Raw genomic sequence first — 23,378 nt, 5'->3', positions numbered from 1 at the left:
ACATTTGTCATTCAAGATTCAAGATTCAAAGTGTTTATTGTCATGTGTACAGAAGAAATAGCATTTCAATAAACACTTTGAATCTTGAATCTCGAATGACATCGCCAATACGTTGTCGCGTAGCCCATAGGCTTGGGCAGATTGCTACGTAGCCACTGTGATACAGGGCATTCCAGCATCTCCAAGCTGAATGTAGAGCATTAAAGAGACACTGCAACTGATGGCGACTTACAGACTGCCATCACCTACATACGCAGGGGATGGCCTGTATACGGAAGTAGTGTGCCACCGAACATCAAAGTGTACATGAAGGTGAAGAATGAGCTATCAGAGGCCAAAGGCCTGGTTATACGAGGCTGCCAAACATCGAGGTGGACGACGCTGTCACCTACCTGCTGCATCGGGTCTTCTCTCATCTGGAGAGAACCAGTTGCATTGTGAGAGTCATGGTTTTTTTTTATTTCTCCAGTGCCTTCAACACAATCCAGACCTCAGTGCTAAGTGGGAAGCTGCAGGGAAAGGGAGTGGACCATCACTGTCCTCGTGGATTGTTGACTACCTCACCAGTAGATCCCAGTATGTGACTGCGGGACTGTGTGTCTGAGGTGGTAGTCTGTAGCACGGGGCCCCACAAGGAACAGTACTTGCTCCTTCCCTCTTCACCCTGTACACTGCAGACTTCAGTTATAACACGGACACTTGCCATCTCCAGAAGTTCTCAGACGACACCGCCATTGTGGGCGGTGTGAATTAGGGAGTAGACCTAACTCAGCAAACTGGTCAGGAGGGCCAGCTCTGTCCTGGACCATCCGCTGAAGTCCATCGAGCAGGTTGGGGAGGATGTTGTCTAAGCTAACATCCATCATGGACATCACCTCCCACCCCCTGAATGAGACTGTACGAGCACTGAGCAGCTCGTTCAGCAGTGGACTTTTACACCCACAGTGTAGGAAGGAGCGCTACCGCAGGTCATTCTTACAGCAGCCGTCAGACTCTATGACACAGTTTAACATCCTTTGGTCATCTTACTCACCAGCTTGTTTGTTCACTGTACATTTTATACATATCTCTGTACAATCTTTCTATACATATTTCTGTACATCGTTACCTGTAAATACGAACTTCAGTTGCTTATGTATATAGGACCACTTTGTGTCTCCCTTTTATATTTTATATTCCCCTTGCTATAAGAGCTGTGTAACACCCACATTTTTCATCCGGAGATAATAAAGGTTTATTCTATTCTATTCTATTCTATTCTATATACTGGGTTATGTTAGTGCCCATGTTGCCCATCTGATATGTTTTTGTGGCAGGGCTGCCTTGTGCCAGTTTTATTCCTAGCTGTCGTACCCGTTGTTGTGCTGTTATAACTGATGCTGAGCACATGTTCAATAAAGCAAACAACTGTATTTACTCTTTTTAGATAATAATCACAAAACAAACTACCCCACCTACATACCCAGTTCTTACTACCCTGTATTGCCCCTTTTAACATCAATGACAGCTTGAAGTATTTTGTCATAGTTGTGGATGAGGCTCTATACTTTCTCAGATGGTAAATCTGCCCATTCTTCCTGGCAAAAAGCCTCCAGTTCCTGTATTTCTTGGGCTGTCTTGCATGAACTGCAAGTTTGAGGTCTCCTCAGAGTGGCTCAATGATATTGAGGTCAGGAGACTGTCATGTCACTTTATTCTGCTGTAGCCAATGACAGGCCAACTTGGCCTTCTGTTTTGCATCATTGTCATGTTGAAATGTCCAAGTACGTCACATTTGCAGCTTCCAGGCTGATGAATGCAAAATTTACTCAATTTAAAAAAAAATTCCTTTTTTGATAGCTTACTGCATTCCTATCGCCATCAATTCTGATGAAATATCCTGTGCCTTTGTAGCTCACACATCCCAAAACATCAGCTATCCATCACCATGTTTCACATCAGGAATGGTGGCCCTTTCACCGTTCGCCTTGTTGACTCCTCTCCAAGTGGCAAACGTTCAGTTTAAGTCTCATCACTCTAAATGACTTTGTGCCAGAAGGTTTGAGGCTTGTCTCTGTGCTGTTTGGCATATTGTAAGTGGAATACTTTGCGGCATTTGTGTAGTAATGGCTTCCCTCTGGCAACTCGACTATGCAGCCCATCTTTCTTCAAGTCCCTCCTTATTGTGCATCTTGAAACAGCCACACCACATTTTCAAAGAGTCCTGTGTGAAGCCTGAAGTTATTTGTACATTTTTCCTTGCATCCCCAACAGTTTTTCTGGCACTTGTAGCTGAAATTTTAGTTGGTCTACTTGACTGTGGTTTGGTTTCGACAGAACCCCCAATTTTCCACTTCTTAATTAGAGTTTGAACATTGCTGATATTTTCTTATATACCTTTCCTTTTTTATAAAGTTCAACTTTTCCCGCAGATCCTTTGACAATTCTTTTGCTTTCCTCATGACTTAGAATAACATCAGTGAATGAAAGATGCACGGGTCTGTCAGGAGCCCAGAAAGTCACTGACCTTTTATACACACCCACTGATTACAAGCAAACACATCACAGGTGACGATGGTGACATTTCATAGCCTTTCTAACCTTTTTGTGTCAAGTTGTGTGCAAGTCACCAGGGTATGTAAACTTTTGATCTGGGTCATTTGGGTAGTTTGTGTTGTGTTAAAAAAAAAGAGTAACCACAGTTTGACAATAAATGGCGTCAGCCAACAACGAGTGAAAGAAAAGGTTGTGTGTTATCATCCATACTGTCTGAAAGTTCTGCCAGGGTATGTAAACTTATGAGACACCTACGGAATTAGCACCTATGCACTTATATTCAATGGACGCAATGTAAGAATCTCACAGAAGTCGTTTCACTCTTGAACACTTTGTCAGACAAAGATTAGTTCATTGTAGTGTAAAAATGTTTCTTTATTGCAATATCTGCATTGGAAACACCCCCATACACAAGCAAATGAAACACAGTCAGAATGAATATATGTGTGGACAAGATGTTTGCAAACCAATTTACAGCATTTCAAGAAAATATATTATTGTGAAGTTTATTCACCGAGGCAGCATATACGTTGAATACGTCCACAGTGTTTCACAAATAAAGAAAAAGAGAACCAAAGTATTTTTAGTTCCCATTTAATGTGAAAATTCTCACTGAGCGACCCCTTAAAAACACTTAAGTCTATCTCTCATTAATGAGATTTAAGTTTAGTTTTTGTGTCATTTTTAATCTTATCTTCTATCAGAATTCCTCTCTAGGAGCTACGTGGACTCAGTGAAGTGTTGATCAGCTGATCAGAAATCTAAAACAATTTGCTTCCCCAAACAGGTTATTGGAAGGATTTTTATTGAGAGTACTGCACAGGTGATTTGGGGTGGACGTGGGCGATATAGCCTCAAAATGATATCAAAATATCATTTCAAGATAATAATCATATTTATGACAATACAGAATCAGTGTGTGTAATTAGTAAACAGAAAGTACTTAAACAAGAAATGCTTGTATAGTGCTTGTATTTCATACCTTGGGATCTTGTATCTTGGGTAGAGCGTGAACCACTTGCTTTTCCAACGTGTAACTGCATCAGTAGTTTCCATCCACCATTTGCTCTTTCTGCCGTGTGGATTGCAACTAGCAAGTGCAGCTGGTAATGCTTGGGTCATTTGATCACATTTGAGTCCATCACCAGCTGCTAGCTTCTGCTCCTTCACAGCCTGATTGTGTTTTTGCCTCAGGTGGTGGGTGAAACAAGTTTGTGGTTTCCCACATTAGGAGGAACAATTTTATTGCATATTTTGCAAAGTGCTGTGTTTTGTTGAAGGTTGTTGAAGTATTTAGGTAATAAATTCTCATTTAACAAGCATTCTGCTTCTTTAAACTGATTTTTTGCTAAATTTCAAGCCACTGATTTAATCATCACGTTTTCTCCACTCCACCAGGTTTATGACCTGAAAAACATTCCTGATCTCCATCCAATTAAAATCTACAACTGGGCGCTTTTTAGACAGTCGCTTTGATGTTTTATTTAAAACATCTTAGAGCTATTAGCCAAAACACTTGGTATAACCTAGCACAGTGAACTGTGTGTCCTTAAAAAAACTGAGGAATGTGGAAGCAGTAGGTCTAAAAAATAACCTACAGCAGATAAACCGTATCTGAAAGTCATGTTCTTAAGAAACAGGAGGAAAAAGCTAAACCTGACCTGAAAGACATGTCTGCTCCTTCAGTGGATCTATCTGCTGTTCATCAGTCTCATCAGAAATGTCTTATTTTGTCTTCGTTTCTGCTAAGGCTGACGAGAAGTCACCAAGTGAAACAAACATGTGTATAAAGTTTAAGTTGTCATCAGTATATACAGAGGTAAGGAGGGAGGTACAACAGTGTGTGTATACAGCCATCAGTGAAACACAGTAAAGGCTCCATCATGGTCATACCACCCTGATTAGCTTCCAAGATCTTGTCCGATCTTGGAAGCTAATCAGGGTTGGGCCTAGGTACTTGGGTGGGACGCTGCCTCCCCATTGGTGTGTTAAAGCCAGTGTGTCCACCTATCATTGTCCAGTATTTTTCCTATGGCCTTGTGCTGTATGGCTGTGGCAGTTTCTTTCAACCCTCTATTCTATAATACATATTTGTGTAGTAAAATATAAACGCGTGTAAATTATGAGGTAATTGTGAATATAAATAATGAGTTATACAAGATAAAAAATAAATTCTAACAAGCATCACTTCTTGTTCATGTTACAATGCACAGTACAGTGTGTGTGTGTGTGTGTGTGTAATCTCTATGTGCTTTATCCAAAGCACACACTCTGTTGATTTACCTCATTGTTCTCACAGTGTTCATTCACTGTGTGTAGCTGCAACACTTTAAACATAATAGGCTTGATGTTCTGTCCTTCTACCCTCGCTCAGATATAATGGGAGACAGTCCCACCTTTGTCAACAGTATAAACCATGTATTTGTTTTTTATATTTGTTTTTTAAACGCAAAGAAAACTTATTAAATGTCAAACGTCAAGCAAGAATGATCAATTATGAACTAGGCATAATTCAAACCATGGACATTTGTTCTTAAAAAACACATCTGTTACAGATTAAACGCTGTGAATATTTCTGCTAATTTATTACAATTCTGAAAAGTTGTTATGATTTCAGCAAATTTTCTAATATCGACTTCAGCTTCCTCTCCTGTCTCCACGAGACTGTCACGGTCCTGGGTCTCCTGACCCAGCGTTTTTAGTTCTTTGTGATTTTCGTATTATTGTACTTGTGTGTGATTTATTCTATGGCTTCTAGTTTTGATCCCTTGCCCTTCATGTCTCTCTGTGTCCCCTCTGTTCTGTGTAATTGTGTGTCTTTGCATGTTTGAGTTTCTTGTTTTCTGTCACTCTGCATTGTGCATTATGTTCTCATGGTTGGTTTTTTGTTACTCTCTCTAGTCTAGTCTCTTGTGTTCCCAGCTGAGTATTTCCCTGTGTATTTTGGTTCTTAGACCTCTGCCTTATGGTTTATGTCTCTGTATTTCTTAGTTGCTGTCTCCACTGTGTCAAGTTCGCGTCTCTGTGTGATACTTCCTGTTTTACTTTGAAGGTCCGTTTCTTATGTGAATGTGTCCTGCTTTGCTTGTCTCGTCAGTCCTGATTTCTCCCAGCTGTGCCCTCCTTCTGTGTCTCATTCCCCTCGTTACTCCCCAGTGTATTTAAACCCTGTGTTTCTCTGAGTCGGTGTGACGTCGTCCCTCATGCTGTGTGTGGATCTCCCTGTGTCTCGCTGTAGTTCTTAGTTTGTGGCTTCCCAGTTTAGTTTAGTTTGTATGTTTGTTTTACCAGCAAATAAAGCTGTGTTTTGAGTTCATTCCCTCGAGTCTGTGAGTCCTGCATTTTGGGTCCAACTCAGAGGCGGAGCCAGACATTTGAAACACCCGGGGCTTAGCCCAAAGAGTAGTATGCATGTGGGATTTTTATTTTTTATTTTTTTTTTTGGGGGGGGGGGGTGGTGTAGAAATGACTGAAAGATTAATAGGCTCTGTTCAAAAAAGAATGACTTCATATAGGGAAAAATATATATCACATGTGCAGGACACCTTAAACTAGTTTTTTAATTAAGCAGCAAGGCAGAACAAGGTCAGGGCTGCATCAAGACACGAGGACTAAACCCCAATTCAACCAGACCCAGAACTGATCCAGAATTAAAAACAGGACTACAACAGTTCAAAATCAGGACTACTGAGGACTTAACCAAGACAGAACCAGAATCAGAACTAGATGATAGCAGCACTAAAAATCATCATAGCCCTGCACTACACTTATTTTTTAATTCTACCAAAGTCCACTATTTAGATTGAGAAAAGTTTATATAATTATTCAGCCTTGTTGTGCAAACAAGCCTGCAGAACTTAATAAATACAGAATTTGAAAAATAACAAACCTAAAAAGAAACACTAGGTACGAGATACATGAGTACCTATGATACGGTGATACTTTTGGTAAACAACCATTTGACTAACATGTGTGTCTCACCTGCTCTTGTTCATCTGTTCTGTCCTCGTTCTCCTCTCTCTCCCTCTTTGTGCTGACAATCATCAAATATACAGTTGAAACCAGATATTTACTCTTCAGATAAAAACACTTTTTTAATTGTAACATCAAATCAGACTAAATGTTTATTTTTTTTAGATTGATAAATATAAAAACATATTTGTTAACTTTAAGAGTAAAGAGAGAAACTGTCTGTATTTCTTAATTGCAAATGGCACCAAATTGTATTCAAACTGAGCCACACTTATGGAGCTCCACAGTTCTGTTCCTGGTGTTTTGGTTGATATCTCTTGATTTTCCCATGTCAAAGAAACAGGCTCTGTGTTTTGCCTTATATGCATCCACAGCTGTGCCAGCAATTTACTCACATGGACTCTACTAACCTATCAGAAGCTTCTTCAGCTCAGAATGGAATCGTCTGGAGTTTTCTTATTAATTAACAATAAATTTAGTGTACATGTACTCCTAAATTTGATGAAAGTGATAAAAATAGCTCTGTCTCTCTTTATTCTGAAATTTAACTAATTCAAAATATATTTCAATATTTATCTAAAACAAAAATTTACTCTAAATTGATGTTGTACAGTAAAAATGTTTTATGTTTTCTCCCTAAAGTGTATGTAAATATCTGGTTACAAATGTGAATATCCTGCTGTGTACTGAAATTCCTCTTGTTTTGCATAGAAATATACTGAACAACATACAAAGCATAATATATAAAATAACATTTACCTGAGTTTTTTCTTTGAAAGAAGCCTCTAATGTCCATTCTTATATTTCAGTACATAACTGAAACCGATTTAGTCGGGGAGGGTAAGAACTGAGAATATGAAATAAACACACGTAAGCTAAGACTCTAAAAAAAATAGCATTTGTTCGGCTTTTCATTTTGCCATTTGTTGATTCACTTGAAGAGCAAGTAACGTAATATTGGTCAAGTGATCAGTTTCATATCAATCTTTCGTGATTCACCGTCATATTTACATTATTTGTACAGTACGAATGATTTGCTTTGGTACCTGGTCAAACTTAAGCTCTCCTTAGTATGGCTGGCTCCGTCTCTCCAACAGCGCACTCACGGGCAGCAGCTGCCCCGCCCCCTCGCTCAGTCTCTTAGTGCCTGAGCTTGGATCATACCAATATCAGGGGGGGATTCACGCACAGTCGTAAATTCCCACAGTGTGCACTATGTGCTTCGAATATTGTGTGTACTTTTTGTTTTATACAGTTGTCAGCCAGGCATCTAACTATGAAAAAATTACACTCCAAAATACCCCGGGCTTCTGACAAAACAACCCGGGCTTAAGCCCCGTAAGCCACCCCCACGCTCCGCCCCTGGTCCAACTCCCGCCTGCCGCACAGCGATTCATGACAGAGACAGTTTAGCTCGCTGGGCTTGAGCACCAAACACTGTGTATGAAACAGTGTTCAATAAATTAGTGCTTTAATATTAACATTTTTATGTTTCTGGTTAAAACAGGAAAGACAGTAAGTGGCTCACTTTTGTGTTGCCAAAGTGAGTCAACATGTTCAGTGCAGAACTGGTGGATCCTCCTGCACTGGAACAGGAGGAAGAAAAGCTAGGGTCTGTGGAGCAGAGTATTTGGGTGAGGCGCTGCCGGGTCTCCGGACCAACAAGCCTAAGTGCCAGCTGGCTACCAAAGAATTTGCAGCAATTTAGAGCAATTTGCCAACAATATGTTTACAAAAAACAAGAAACAAAGAAACTTAGTGTTTGTCTCCTAGTAGTTAGTAGTTTAGTTATTTTCCTGTTATTTAAAAAAGAGGTCAAGTATTAGTGAGAAAACAATATAGCCAGCCACAGTGATTTCATACTGACACATTGTCAGACTCACAGTCTTGCGTTCCTTCTTTTTCTTTTGCTCCCTTCAGGTGTTGCCTCACCCCGTCTGTAACATCCTCCTCTGTCGCATAAACTCTGTCCATGTCCTCATCAGCATATATAAATATACAAATATGTTTTCAAAGGTAGTCTTATTTTTTTAATTCCTTTTTTCATATATTGCCACATCACAAGAAAAGTTGCCTCAAAGTGCTTTTTATAGCAGTACAAAGAAACAGACAAAACCCCCACAATCATCTGATGCTCTATGAGCAGCAGTGGGAGGGAACGTCTCCTCTTTTAGACGTAAAAAAGGAAACCAGAGAATCTGTCTCCTATTTCTTTGGGTTGTATTGTTATATATCTGATTGTATTATACAGCAGCTTGTGACACTGTCCTGCTGCTGATGTGCTGAAATGGGATAAATGCCTTTGTTTCTATTTTCGTAGGTCAGGTATGAATGCATGCTGCTAATAAGAACCCACTGCAAAGAGATAGGTGTTTCCCTTTCTGTCTACTGCTGACACACAGATTTGAGATGTGTGTAGACACCAGGGAGAAAGAAACCAAGACAATATAAAAAAGTGGAAACTGAGCATGAGACTGAACGTGCAGACAGTTATAGAATATCTGTTAGTCAGCAACAGCTGCTGTACACTTCTCTTCTTGTTTCTTGGCCCAAAGCTTAACTCCTGAACCTTTATAACTAATAAACACTGATGGCACAACATCAGTGTTTATTAGTTATCAAGTCCTCAGACAAGATACTGTGTGTGTTTCTGTGTGTTTTAGATGAAAGCGCTGCATAAAAGTGAGCGAGAGACAAAGCGTGACACTGATAATGCAGGATAATGAGGGCAGCTGAAGATATATACACAAGAGGTGATTATAGAGAGGGAACAGCAGGTAACACAGCTGCAGTGATCACACAAGGGAACCAAGGGAACTAAAAGGCCTGATAATAAACAGAGCAGACGGACATAACCTTACAATGACAGTTATACCTTAAACAATATCTAAATGCAAATTCCATTAAAGATAATTACTCAAGACCTTATTGGTGTCAGACTGTCAGTGCTGATCCACGCTAACCTTGTCTTGTAGAGTACGGACGTTTTGAGGCCAAAATCCGCGACCTGCGGGAACAGATGATGAACCACAGCATGAGCTCCGGGTCAGGATCCCTGCGAACCAATCAGAAAAGATCACTCTATGTTAGGTTGGTCTGTTTTGGATTTTAGATGGTTGTGGTGAATTCAAAGAATGCAGAAAATGAAAAAACATCCATTCTGCAGTCAGACATCCCAGGCTAAACAGCAAAGCTGCTTTTGCGTCGTTTACTTTTGTAAGCTTGTGTGTCTTCATGCACAGATGTCTGACCCTAACTAAGATGAAGATTTATGCAGATATTTGAGATGTGTGACTGAAACAGAAACACATTCACTATTTACTATAGTAACTATAACTGCTGAAATCCTGCATCTAGTTTCTCTTTGCTAATTTAGAATAAAAGTCACTTACTGCAAAGAAACAGGGATTATTATTTTATTACTGCTCTTCTTTCGTGGAATAGGGCACTTTTTGACTATGAAAAGTCAAAGGACAGCGGTCTTCCCAGCCAAGGGCTCGGCTTCAGGTTTGGGGACATCCTGCACGTCATCAACGCCTCCGATGATGAGTGGTGGCAGGCTCGCCGTGTTACTCCACATGGTGACAGCGAGGAAATGGGCGTCATCCCAAGCAAGAGACGGTAAGAAGTGAATACACTAATGTGTGAACATACTATTGACTAGTTTCTTCTAAACTAGTCATTATCCAAAAACAGCCTGTTTTTGATTCAAGTTTATTTATAAATCACCAACAACAATAGTCCCCTCAGGGAAGTCAGAGAGCTGAAGACCTTCGTGATAACAAAAGCCAAAACGTAACGTATCCCAGTCCTGAATAACACTGGCGCAGAATCAAATTCATCTGAAAGGCGTCGATACAGCAAACAAAGCAAAAGTGCCAAAAAGATGTTTTCATTATCAAAGAGCAGAAACCATTTGTCAAATGTGGGATTTTTGTTTCTTCGCTTTAGGTTTGAATTGTGATTCGTGTCACAAATATGTCGTATGTTCCCCCAGTCATGTCTGTGTTTGCTCGCTTCTGTGTGTCTCGTCTCCTTTAGTCCATGTTTCCCTCCTAGTGTTTCATCCTCGTCTCCCCGTCTCTCTCTCACACATGTGTGTTCTCCCCTACTTGTCTCTCGCCCTCTCTGTCCTCCCTCTGTGCCCTGGGTTTCGTCAGTCTGCATCTCAGTGCGTGTTTCTCGCACTTCCAATTTTACTTTGATAGTCTCCCCCAGGTGTTTCCTCTTTGCCCTGATTCCCTCTTCGTTTACTGTCTGTGTCTCCCTCCGTCCAGTGTCGTGATTGACCCTTCTCTCAGTGAGCTACATGATGTAGTCACCTGACATGGGTTCACCTCACAGGTGAGCCTGTCAGGGTTCATCTGTAGAGTTTCTTGCCTTCTTAATGACGTTGGGACCATCTGTTGTGTTGTGCAGCAGTCAGGTTGATGCACAGCTGACAGGCCTATTTGACAACTGCTAGAATTCATATTATGGCGAGAACCAATCAGCTAAGTAAAGAGAAACAACAGTCCATCATTACTTTAAGAGCTGAAGGTCAGTCAGTTGGAAAACTGCTAAAACTTTGAATGTGTCCCCAAGTGGAGTCGCAAAAACATCAAGACTACGATGAAACTGTCTCACATGAGGACGCCTCAGTAAAGGAAGACCAAGAGTCTCCTCTGCTGCTGAGGATACATTCATCCGAGTCACCAGCCTCAGGAATCACAATCACAAGCAGCAGCTCAGATCAGAGCCCAGATAGATGCCACACAGAGCAGCAGCAGACACATCTCTACATGCTCAGAGCAGACTGTGTGAATCAGGCCTTTATGGTCAAACAGCTGCTGAGAAACCACGACTAAAGAGAAGAGATTTGTTTGGGCCAAGAAACACGAGGAGTGGACATCAGACCATCTGTGCTTTGGTCTGATGAGTCCACATTTGAGATCTTTGGTTCCACCTGCCGTGTCTTTGTGACACAGAAAAGGTGAGCGATGGTCTCTACGTGCATGGTTCCCACCATGAAGCATGGAGGAGGAGGTGTGTGTGTTTGTGTGTGTGTGTGGGGGGGGGGCTTTGCTGGTGACGCTGTTGGGGATTTATTCAAAACTGACGGCAAACTGACCCAGCATGGCTACCACAGCATCCTGCAGCCACAGGACAATGAGCCCAAACACACCTCCAGGCTGTGTGAGCTGATAGCCCGGCCTCCACAGTCACCTGTGGGTGGCTATAACTTGAAAGCAATCCAGGCATGAAGGGGGGCGACTTTGAGGAATCTAAAATATAAAACATGTTTTGAGTTATTTCACACTTTTTTGTTTACTACATAATTCCTCATGTGTTCATTCATAGTCTCGATGCCTTCAGTAAGAATCTATGACAGTGCTGCCCAATCCCAGTCCTCGAGAGCTACTGTTGCCCCCTATATGCTATCCTGCAGCTTTTAGATGCATCCCTACTCCAACACAGCTGAATCAAATGAATGGCTTGTTATCAGGCCTTTGCCAAACATGATGGCATGCTGAATAGGTAATCAAACCATTTGATTCAGCTGTGTTGGAGTAGGGATGCATCTAAAAGCTGCAGGATAGTAGCTCTCGAGGACTGGGATTGGGCACCCCTGATCTACGATGTAAATGGTCAAAGAAACATAAAGAATTAAACGTGTCCAAACCTGACTGCTAGTGTGGGTGTTAGTACTAAAGATCTCACACGAGTTTGGATCTCGGTGACTTCGGCCTCAAGGTCTGCCTCAATTTTCTATTTCTATTTCTCAACTATTAGTTCATTAGAATCATATAACCAGCTTTGCATTAAATATATACTGAAGTTTTTGATCTTGCATTAGCCTTTGTATTACAGTGATTGTTATAACTCTAGTTTGATTTTCTACTTACAGGTACCAGAATAATATGATCTTTCATTGCAGATGTGACCATGATCAACTTATACATATTGCAGTTTGTTGCTTATTATAGAGTTGTGCTCAAGTTAATTAAGGGTTAAAAGCTACAGTCAGCGTGAATGTCTGACTGATCTATGGAGGGGAAAGGCTTCGAGCATAGAGGGCCGCACGTGCCTACATACCACTGATATCATATTATTCTTTGTGGTCTTTTATTCAATTATGGTTTTTTTGCTAAGTTTAAAGTGGTAGTTAATTAAACAACATTGATTGAAATATTAAATACCTGAGTCAGTTTCCGGGTTTTTTAGAGAATCAGTGAAAAGCATAAATCATCACTTTCATGTTTAATAATTAATGATTGAAATGAACTGAATAGCGTTTAGAAGATTTGTTAATTTGTTTGTCTTTTGTTAAAAAGAGTGGTTTCAATAATTTCAGACACACCTTGCAATTGTGCTTATGATGAGTTGGCACTTGGTCTTTTGAAGGTCATAAGCTTCGTTCGGCGTGATGGTCCGGACTGATATATTGCAGGTTTTGACTTTGAGTGCAGAGGGCTAAATGCAAACATGCTTACAGTACATATAATACATATAATACATATAATCTAGGAATGTGTCCGGCCTGAGGCCTTAACTCATTTGGAGTCTCACTATATTTTACTCTACTTGGTAACAGATGACCAGAGTCAATAATTAGCCTCAGAGACCCTGAGGGCTTGAAGTTTATTACCATGTTTGGAAGGTGTTATAGAAAGGAGAAGTTCTATGTCTGTTTGTAGCCATTAAAGATGTACAAGATGTACGATTAACTGTGACTAATGTCTGGAACCTATTTTGATCTGTCATTACGCATGAAGGGGCGTTCTAATACCCTGATTTTTACAAAACTATGGAGATGTGTTTTTTGTGATGAGATCTGAGGCTGTCTGCATACAGTTTCCATCTCCCACGGGTGTGACCATTAAAATCATCGTTTGACTTGACCTGGCCGGACCAGTGTTGTTATTGTGGTGTTTCTCCTGTCTCCATCCCCAATATTTTGAACCATAACACCAGCTGACTAGTTATTTCCTCAACAGGGTGGAAAGGAAAGAGCGGGCACGTCTAAAGACTGTTAAATTCAATGCCAAGCCAGGGTCGTTTGAGTCAAAAGGGGTGAGTACCTCGCAAAGTGGAAATTTCTATTAGTGCGATGATCCACAGGCTAGTTCAGATAGAACTGAACATGTATGAGAAGCTTAACCTGCTGTTTGCTTTGCCACACAAACAAAGTTAACACAGACAAACATTTTTATGCCTTCATGAACAAACAAGTAATCACTTCCAGTGCAGGCAAGTAAAGCTTAACTTTGGAAAAGTCCATCAGATCATTTCTTCTGTAAAACGTCTTCATTTGTATTTGTTTCAGTTCTCTTGATATTTTACGTGTGTGCTTTGATTTGCACCCTTGTTTAATCAGCCAACCTCTACTAAGCTTCAGGTCATGGACTTCCTGCCCCGACATTCTCCTGCCACATTTCATTTTTGGTTGCATCCAGTGATGACAATGTGCGCAGGCCCAGGGTTGTCTCCACCATACTTTACAGGTTTGTAAAGGTTTGCCAGGCTTTTAACTTCCAAATATAACACTGCGCATTTTCAGCTCCCCACAGAGCTTTGCTCAGTGTTGTAGATCATGCAGGAGTCTTTGGCTAGGTGAAGTCAGGGGCTTACTCATTTTTCCAGCCGGCACTGTGAGTGATTACTTGACATGAAAAACAAGCAGTTTTTTGTGTATAGTTGACTTCACACATGGTCAGTCAGGTCACCTATGATCAGAAGGTTGGTGGTTCGATCCTTGCCTGCTCTAGTCTGCGAGCCAAGTATCCCTGGGCAATAACCCCAAGTTGCTCTCCGATGCATCCATCGGAGTATGAATGTTAGCTAGAGAGCACTTACATGGAAAAGAGTGAATGAGGCAAGTTGTGTAAAGTGCTTTGACTGCTCAGAGTAGAAAAGCGCTCTATAAGAACCATCAGTGCAAAAATCCTGACAATGCCACAAACCCTTTCTTACAGCTGTAGATGTGCTTCATTTATTAATCTTACCTCCCACAAGTCAAACCTGCACCACCTGTGAATTATCAGCTCAACTTCATTTTGGAAACAGATGTGGTATATTTACAAAGCATCAAGTGCAACATATTCTACAACCACAGACACACATCATACAGGCAGGTTATTTCAGCTGTCATCCTCTCAAATTCCATCTTTTCCTTCTATTACTGCATGTTTTTACGTGTTCTTATGGAACCTCTTTCTTATATTTTATTTTTCATGGCATGTTCTGGGTAACTGTCTCTCACTTTGCTTTTATTTTAAACGGGTGGCATGTCAAGAAGTGTGCAATCTCATACTGATTTATTTAGGAATACAGCAGAAGAAGCTCGGTCGTTTTATATATCGCTGTTGTTGTCTGACAGTCTTTGGTTGATCTCATCTATCTGTGGCCAGCTCGGCTCAAAGCTTCACATATTATTAGGTCAACTTAAAACACGCAGCAGTGATTCACACTTAACTTCTTGACATTCTACTTCCTGCAAACAGTTTTGTCTGCATGACAATGATACACCTGTTTGCCCCATGCTTTCTCTCCCTTCGCAGTCATTCACTGACAAACGTAAAAAGAATTTCATCTTTACACGAAAGTTCCCATTCTACAAGAACAAAGATGGTGAGCAGGATGGCAGTGATTCAGACCGTAAGTAAGCTCACAGACACATACGTGCTTTCATGCAGTCAGTGTAGGTCACACGTCAGGCCAGAAGGGAAACCACAGGTGTGTTTCCAAGTGTGGGAACCTCACGGAGACTCTTTGCAGTCATCCTTGTTTTCTGTCCTTTTCTGATGCAGAAATGCGATAATCACTGCTCTCATAATCACTGCTGTTCATTTTGTGGTGATATTATATGACCCAGTTTCCCTTCAGAGATCATCTAGGTACAGTCCAACATTTGGTATTTTGGCTCTCCCTGCTGGCCGCTCATTGTTTTGAGAAGGACAGATCTGTGGGCCGCACCCTCTGTCCTCATTTCCTCCACCTTTTGCTTATGTTGTGGCTGTCCTCCTTGCTCTCTTTCTTCTGCTCTGACTCTCTGTGGACGGCCAATAGGACATCCTGGGGATAGGTGATGATGGGTATGGGACAAAGACATTAAGTAAGTTGGTTGTTCTTCTGCCTGCATTACTGCATGCTGCAGTTGTTGGCTTTATCTTGCTTCTTGGTCCACTAAAACATGACATGTGGCAGAGGTTTAAAAATGTTCAATATCTGTATAATGTCATGTAAGGATTTCAAGTAACCATCTTTTTCTTGTATAAGACTTTAAGAATCGTTTAAAATGCATCAGAGGACAAATATTTAAATTAAACTACTGAAATCTTATTATACATATATTGGGTTAGTTTTTATGCTTTCGGTGGCTTGTGCCATTTATACCTTGGCGCGTCTGTAATGTTTGCATTATCTGAGAACTGCATGATTTGTTAAGGGTCGCAGGTTCTGCAGGACACAGTTATGACCTTGTATTCGTCCTAAGGAGGAACCACTGGGATCTCTCACGACTCCACCAGCATGATCTTTGTTATTCCAGCCTCACTATGTGGATATTGTTTCATGCATGTTTGCATGGTGCTTTTGTTTTCGTTTATGAGCATAGCAGCTTGAATGACAGTCTTAGAGGTTGCCACGGTTACATCTGTTTGTTTGGGCCTTCTACAGTAAAATGTCATTTGCTGTTGGAGTTCATGTTTCAGCGTTGCGGGTATGTGTTTATGTCCAGTAGTTTGATTATTGCGAAATACTGAGAGTATTTAATTATGCGTGTTTCAGTACCTAAAATTCAAATCAAGACAGGTTTTTATGTTTTTAAGAGTTTCCTAAATTAGCTAATTATTAGCACTGACAACACAAACGCATCACTGAAACCACCGTGTACTTTTTTTGAAGTTCTCATTTGTAAACTAGAAGATACTAAAATATCAGTAAATGTAAAACATGAATAAAATGTTGATTATTACAGAGTTATCTCGAACTGTTACATGTATTTTGATGGGTTTTTCTTTGTTGCCCACAAATTCTGATAGCTAAAGGTAGCACTATATTTTGTGAAATATCCTAACAGGAAGTCAAGAGGAAGTGATTCTCTCATATGAACCAGTGATGCGTCATGAAGGTAAGCTAAAACTTTTTTATTATTAGTCTTTTATTTATCCAGGAAAAAACCTCAGTGAGATTAAAAATCTTATTTCCAAAAGAGATCAAAAATACATGTACCACATAAGTACATAACAAATACAAAATCCCACACAAACATGTGAAAAATACACAATAACAGATCAGTTAAGAGCGACATTAAAAACAATCACACGGACTAACAGAGTTATTCTCTCGTTCCTTAAAGATGGACTTAAACTCCATCAACATAACCAACTCTGACAGTTTCAGATCCTTCTGCAGATTATTCCAGGAAACAGGGGGCAGCGGATTTAAAAGCCCCAATTCTGTTCTGATTTTTGGGGACAATTAGTTGTATGATGTTGTGAGAACAAAGGCTGTATTGGTTGTGGGTTTTTTATTTCAATTAATTAATTTATTAATTCTTTTGTGTCCTTAAAGCAGGCGTTAGACACATCAGCCACTGAGCATTAATGAGCTTCACTTTCAAGTTGTTGATTTAGATACAAACACGTCACATCTCGGGCTTTGGGAATTTTTGCACATGCCACATTCACAGACAGTCACACGGGTGGATGCATTGGGGGTAAGCCCACTCTGACAGCCCACAGCCCACGCTGACAGCCCACAGCCCACAGCCCACGCTGACAGCCCACAGCCCACTCTGACAGCCCACAGCCCACTCTGACAGCCCACAGCCCACGATGACACCTTGATTGTTTTTTTGGTTTTTATGACTTCTTGAAATGATATATTTTGTTAAAATTTAGTTTCGTATGTTTTTTTTTTACAAACTAGGTTTTTCCAAATAGTTTTTGTGTGCCAGCCTAAACTCCATATTATTCCTCTTTTCTGTTAAGCAGCCCAACAAAGTTAGGGATGGTTTTAATACGTTTTCTCACCACAAACTGCCCCGCATGTGAAATCGAAACGTATAAACTTTGCAAGAACTGTACAGTTTCCCAGTTGCTGCTGTCTACTCTACAGATTTTCTATTATTTATTCATTTTTCTATTACAAGAATCGATATATCCTTTGTAGATGATAACAACATAAGTAAAGCTATGCTACGGTCCTCTAAGAGTTTACTTTTTATGAAGTCTGTGTTTCTCCTTTAGTTAACTATGCCAGACCTGTCATAATCCTGGGACCCATGAAGGAAAGAATCAATGATGACCTCATATCAGAGTTCCCAGACAAGTTTGGATCTTGTGTGCCGCGTACGTATTTGACTTTGCATTGCTAATGTAAGGATGAAGTGGGAAACAGGACATTACAGATTAGTATTCCAGCTTAATGGAAGAAATGTCTACGTCTGCATCCATTGGAGACCTTTCTGTGTAGAGTCTGCATGTTCTCCCTGCTACTGTCTGCACTCTCTCAGGCTCCCATCCACAGTACAAAGACATGGATGTTTGGTTAGCATGCATGTCTGTGGCCATTCTACAGTATGTGTGAATGTGAGAGTGGGTGGTTGTCTGTCTCACTCTGCTGGTGCTCAGGTAGATTCCACCTTTGACCCTTGGACAGCTGGAATAGGCAGCAGCTCCCTGCGCCCCTAAATTATACAAACAGTTGAGAAAAACTGCAGCGATTCAATCAGTAGCTGAGGGACAGCTCACACAGATTCCACCAGCCTTCTCATTGTAGTAAACCAAGTATATATGGTCTCCATTGTGAGAATAGATCTTGTAATCTCCTCCACACAGGAACACCGTGTTAAATATTACTTAATGTAATGACAGTGGCTTGGGTATTGCTGGTTTGTAAGAGAAAGCTGTCACAAGCTGACCCAACAGGATCAGCCTTCGTCTTCTTCAGTTGTGTGTGTTGTGTTTGTCATCAGCTGCAGCAGTTTTGATTTTGCATGTTTTTATTTACCCATCTCTTATTTGAATTTACCCTTTAAACCATATAAAGCTGCTAACCGTTCAGGTTATCAAGGTAAGTGAGCCCATGAACTGATTCTCTCAACCTACTGTTTAGAAAGTCCTTTAAAGTGAAGTAGTTCCCATAAACAAGTCCATTCATCTTTTTGGAACCACAGTTTGTGTATAATGTGGAATTTCTGTCATTGATATTGTTATTATTATTATTATATCATTATGGTGCACTAATAATATAGAATTCTGTGCCACATCCTCTCCATATATTAACAGAGGCGCTTACCTGTGAGTTCAAAAACATGATCACATTTATGTCACAGCTTGGTAATAACATGGTAAGAGTGGTTTTAGTATTAGTGTGATAATAAAGACAGAACATGCAAGTAATACCATTTACTTACTGAAGTAAAGGCCACGCAGTACCTTGGTATTAATCACAAGTATATCAGTATTTTACTTGTTCATTATTAACCTGTTATCCCAGCATTACCGTGTTATTACTGTGCGGTGCTAGCAGTGTTATCCCATGTTTCCAGTTTAGCCCTTTAATCTCTGTCGGATAGCTTTAAAGGTGAATTTGTTACAGTTAATGTGAGAATTGTAAAATGTGAGTGAGGTACTTATTCATTTAGATAGAATTATAGCAAATGTAAAGTTACTAAGAGTTAATGTTCCTGCTCATACTGAAGATACCACTCGACCAAAGAGGGACTACGAGGCTGATGGGCGAGATTACCACTTTGTGATGTCGAGGGGACAGATGGAGAAGGATATCCAAGAGCACAAGTTCATTGAGGCTGGGCAGTATAATGATAATCTCTATGGAACGAGCGTCCATTCGGTCAAATACGTGGCTGAGAGGGTAAGATTTGATCTGTTTGCCAGCAGCGTCACTGAGAAGCATTTTAAATATAGTTAAATATAATAAGTGTGCAGAGTGCAATATATTCTCTGAGAAATCAAAGCAGCTGCACTGCACTTTGAAAAGCAAAGACGATTTAGAAACACATAAGAGTTGTTTTAAAATGATCTTAATATGAGAGCTAGTGTGATTCTGTGTGCTACAGCTAAAGCTGTGCTTCTGTCTCAGGGTAAACACTGCATTCTGGATGTTTCTGGAAATGCTATCAAACGACTACAAGTAGCACAACTCTATCCCATTGCCATCTTCATAAAACCGAAGTCTATTGATTCATTAATGTGAGTATTCATGTGGTCTTTTGTCACACACTAACAATAGAGGTATTGTTTGATGCGCACATTTCTATTCGTGTGTGTGTGTGTGTGTACAGGGCCATGAATAAGAGACTGACAGAGGAACAAGCCCAGAAGATCTTTGACAGGGCGATGAAGCTTGAGCAGGAGTTTGGTGAATTCTTTACAGGTACAGTGTTAAAACAAACCATTTATACTGAATCACTGTAGCTCAAACGTTGTTTGAACCGTGTCTAAATCCAAAGCTTAGGCATCAGTGACAGTATTGGTTTAGTCAGACAACTGAAAAAGCTTCTACTCCTCAATAAGGAGAACAGCACGCTGTAAAGATTTTAGCATGTATAACTTTTCTACCTTTGCTGAAGTTTTGAAAGATGTACATCAAAAACAGAAAGAAACTTAAAAAATCATTTAAAGACTAATTCTATTGGTCTGGTCTGAGCTCACGATGTCACCAGACGCACAAAATTAGGAATTCTAAACCTGTCTCAGTACAGCTGAAAGGCGTTCGGAGCCTTCAGTCCTCTCTTCTGAGGAACCAGCTCCCAGTTTGGATTTGGGAGACAGTGTCATGGTGAATTGGGTTAAAGGACTCAGGTGCGAGACTCCTTGCAGAGTGACAGTGAATTTATTCACAGTGAAAAAATAAGTCAACAGTTCGAGTCTGTAATCCAAAAAGGGCAGTACAGTGATACAGTGGCTTCTCCCCGTGGTGACAGTGCAGTGACAATCCAAAACAACTCCTTGTGCCCGATCCCTGGATCCTGGAGGCAGATGAGAAAAACACACGCACAGTAACGAAAACGTTCTCTCTCCTTCACAAACTAGGTATGCTAATCGCGACTACGCTACCCGGTTTAGCTCAACGTTCCAGCGTTGGTTGTGACTCGACCGCACCGTTAAATAGGTCTGCTTCGGATTAGGATGGAGAGGAGAACACCACAAAGTACACGCAAACACAACAAAAATTGGCAAGGCGACCGGTGAGGACCGTCTAGCCGTGACAGACAGACGCCATCTCTTACTTTATGCTCGCCCTCTGACTGTTGGGGTTTTCTCTGTATTATTCTGGAGTATTTACCTTACAACATAAAGCGACTGTTGTGATTTGACAGTAGATAAATAAAACTGAATTAGATTGACATGAAAAATTAAATTGAACTGAATCTGAGGTTTAACTAATGGATGGAGTCTCCTCGTCCAATACTCTGACATCAACCTTCCCGAGGAGGCTGAGGAGTGTGAGCTGTACGCTCGAAAACACTCTCCATTCCCCTCCTTGAATAAAGATGGAAATGAAAATTATCAACCTACCGAAGACCAAACTCTCATTCCAGCAACTCAACATGGCACTGGGTAGTATTTTATATGGCCCCCACACTCTTGTATGTAACCTCAGCAGGGTCCAGGTATCAGCTCATGCTGTCAGTAGTGACCCTGGACAAATGCAAACTAGTAAAGAAAATGGTCAGAAAAAAATGTCAGTGGCCTCCACAGGTTAAACCGTTCCTGTTTGAGAGTCGTGTCATTGTTGGGCCTTTGGTGCACACGAGGCTAATTCATTAACACCAAAGTAGCTGAAACAGATCAACAATGCATTCTGCTAAATATTCTGATTAAAAGGTGTTCCTGTAATTGTTTGAAGCAGTGTAATGCTGTGAATGCTTTATTGTGATATACAGGACATTCATTGCTTAGATGCAGTATGTTGTGCTGAAGAAGCCAAGACCATCCAACTCCATTCAGTCTACAAATTGCATAAATAAAGAAATTAAATCATGTAAAAAATAAAACTGTGGGCACTGATGTCAGTCTAGTGTTTAAAATATATGAATCACTCTGTCTGAAGTCTATGTATCACAAGGTTATGTAATATTTACCTGGACTGTTGATGCTTTCTGTTTACAGACAGCACTGCTGGAATTACATATTTCCACAAGCAAAGCCAATAACTGAAAAATGTGCCATATGAGCATTATATCATGCTCCCCCAGAGGAATGTTGGCACGAATCCACCGGTACACACAGTATAAGGATCAAGGCTGCCTTTCACTGTAGAGTGCTTTCACATTCCTCTTACTCTTCTTCTGTGATGGATAGGCTAGGAGAGTGAATGCCAAAGCAAAATGTCCTTTGGAAACACGTGTCTCTTTAGCAGTGGGCCAGAAACATCCAACAACCAGTTTACATTTGCTCTTCATCTCCAGTACATGGACCACAAGACTCATAAAAAAGCTAATTGTAGAAGCTAAACAGAGACGCTAAATAACTCACCAAATCTAATAGCAATTGGGGAAAAGGAAATGCTGTTGAAATCCCCCAGTTTGAGTCAACTTCATATAAATCTGGGATTGGGGTTGTTGTTGTTGTTGTTGTTTTTTCAATCCTACCAGCGTATGTCAGGAATCTTCAAATCCTGGCTTCCTGAATAAAAACATCAAACTTTCATGTATCTGTGAAGGTTCATTCATATGTTTTTTTATTTGCAGCACTGGTTCAAGGAGAAACCTTGGAGGACATTTATACCCACTGCAAACAGGTCATAGAAGAACATTCAGGACCCTATATCTGGATCCCCTCAAAGGAGAAAGTATAATAGCTCATTATGCTGGAAGGCAGTCTGGACTTTTAGGATCTAGTAATATGAAAACTGTTTGGCAACAAATAGTGTTTATAAATACATATTGTGAATAAGTTGGCTTTTTTTATTTGTTCATTTGATCTTGTGTTTGATTATTGTTTGTTTTTCACTTAACCTAAATGTTCCTGAATGTAAACCACAAAAATGTTATAAAGTTTTAGCTCACAAAGTATGTATATTTGCTTTTTTCTTATTTAAACAAAAAGGATAAAAACAAAATAGATTTGGGATATATAGCTGCATTAATACAAAGTGGAAGGTGGCATGTACGGTGCAGATATCTTTGCTTTGTCAGCAATGGAGAGAAACCCGGTGACTGGACTTTGACATCCTTACTGGCACTGCACACTGCAACTAGTAAATACTGCTGAACACTGCTTTGCTTTGTGTTTATTTACAGTATCATTTCTACCTTAAATGACTACCTTCACTCTTTTGACATGACAACATTTGTGAGAAAACTTTTGTTTCTTGTTGTCGGCGGGAACATTTATCCAGATACTGCTGTGCCAATGCTGAATCAAGAAAGACATTTGTTTAGACTTCAGAAAGCTAATACTTTATTTTCCTAATAAAATCGCTTCCAAAAGCAGAGATTTATTTGCTGTAAATTCAACTGGGATTCAAAAGTCCTTTATAGAACATATTTAATTTAAGAGATTAGTGTAATGTGATCTATGGAGCTTGGAAAGAAAAGCAACTGGACTTCTTTAAGTTTCGTGAAGACATTTCACTTCTCATCCAAGAAGCTTTTTCACTCCTAAACCAAACAGTGGAGAGTCTCAGGTATTTAAACCCTGGTGGGAGTTGTTGTATGTATGTAGGGGCAATGAAGAAGGTGCCTAAGAAGTACAGGAACCTGTCCATACCTGAGGCCTTGGAAACTGGAAAGCAAGCCTTGGCCAGCCGCTTGAGGAGGTACACCAGAGAGATCGAAGGCAGGAGAATAAACCAGCTGTTCTCCACAGAACCAGCCAAGGTGTACTCTCAGTGGCAGGGGAACGATATGAGAACAA

General features: G+C 40.4%; 1 protein-coding gene across 12 annotated transcripts in view; it reads left to right on the top strand.

Annotated features, from left to right (window-relative positions):
• LOC147319955 (disks large homolog 2-like) overlaps positions 1-22,534 on the top strand; it is a 178,793-nt gene extending 156,259 nt beyond the window's left edge. For 9 of the 12 annotated variants that reach the window (XM_086307659.1, XM_086307660.1, XM_086307658.1 and 6 more), the window contains 11 exons: positions 9,483-9,597; positions 9,952-10,128; positions 13,485-13,560; positions 15,048-15,144; positions 16,568-16,618; positions 17,739-17,840; positions 18,541-18,564; positions 19,196-19,368; positions 19,597-19,706; positions 19,799-19,890; positions 22,211-22,534. In XM_086307659.1, the coding sequence (XP_086163785.1) occupies positions 9,483-9,597; positions 9,952-10,128; positions 13,485-13,560; positions 15,048-15,144; positions 16,568-16,618; positions 17,739-17,840; positions 18,541-18,564; positions 19,196-19,368; positions 19,597-19,706; positions 19,799-19,890; positions 22,211-22,317 (1,124 nt within the window). In that variant the 3' untranslated portion in view covers positions 22,318-22,534. Of the gene's footprint in view, positions 1-9,482; positions 9,598-9,951; positions 10,129-13,484; positions 13,561-15,047; positions 15,145-15,555; positions 15,602-16,567; positions 16,619-17,738; positions 17,841-18,540; positions 18,565-19,195; positions 19,369-19,596; positions 19,707-19,798; positions 19,891-22,210 lie in introns of all 12 variants that reach the window. The other 3 variants (XM_086307662.1, XM_086307664.1, XM_086307661.1) reach the window with 3 other exon arrangements.
• The last annotated feature ends 844 nt before the right edge of the window (positions 22,535-23,378 follow it).

This window comes from Aulonocara sp. 'chitande type north' Nkhata Bay, linkage group LG10 (assembly GCF_057382095.1).
Source record: "Aulonocara sp. 'chitande type north' Nkhata Bay isolate Kocher_YH1m ecotype deep benthic linkage group LG10, A_spYH_male_GT1.1, whole genome shotgun sequence".
NCBI lineage: Eukaryota > Metazoa > Chordata > Actinopteri > Cichliformes > Cichlidae > Aulonocara > Aulonocara sp. 'chitande type north' Nkhata Bay.
This window is presented reverse-complemented; position numbering and strand designations above follow the sequence as displayed.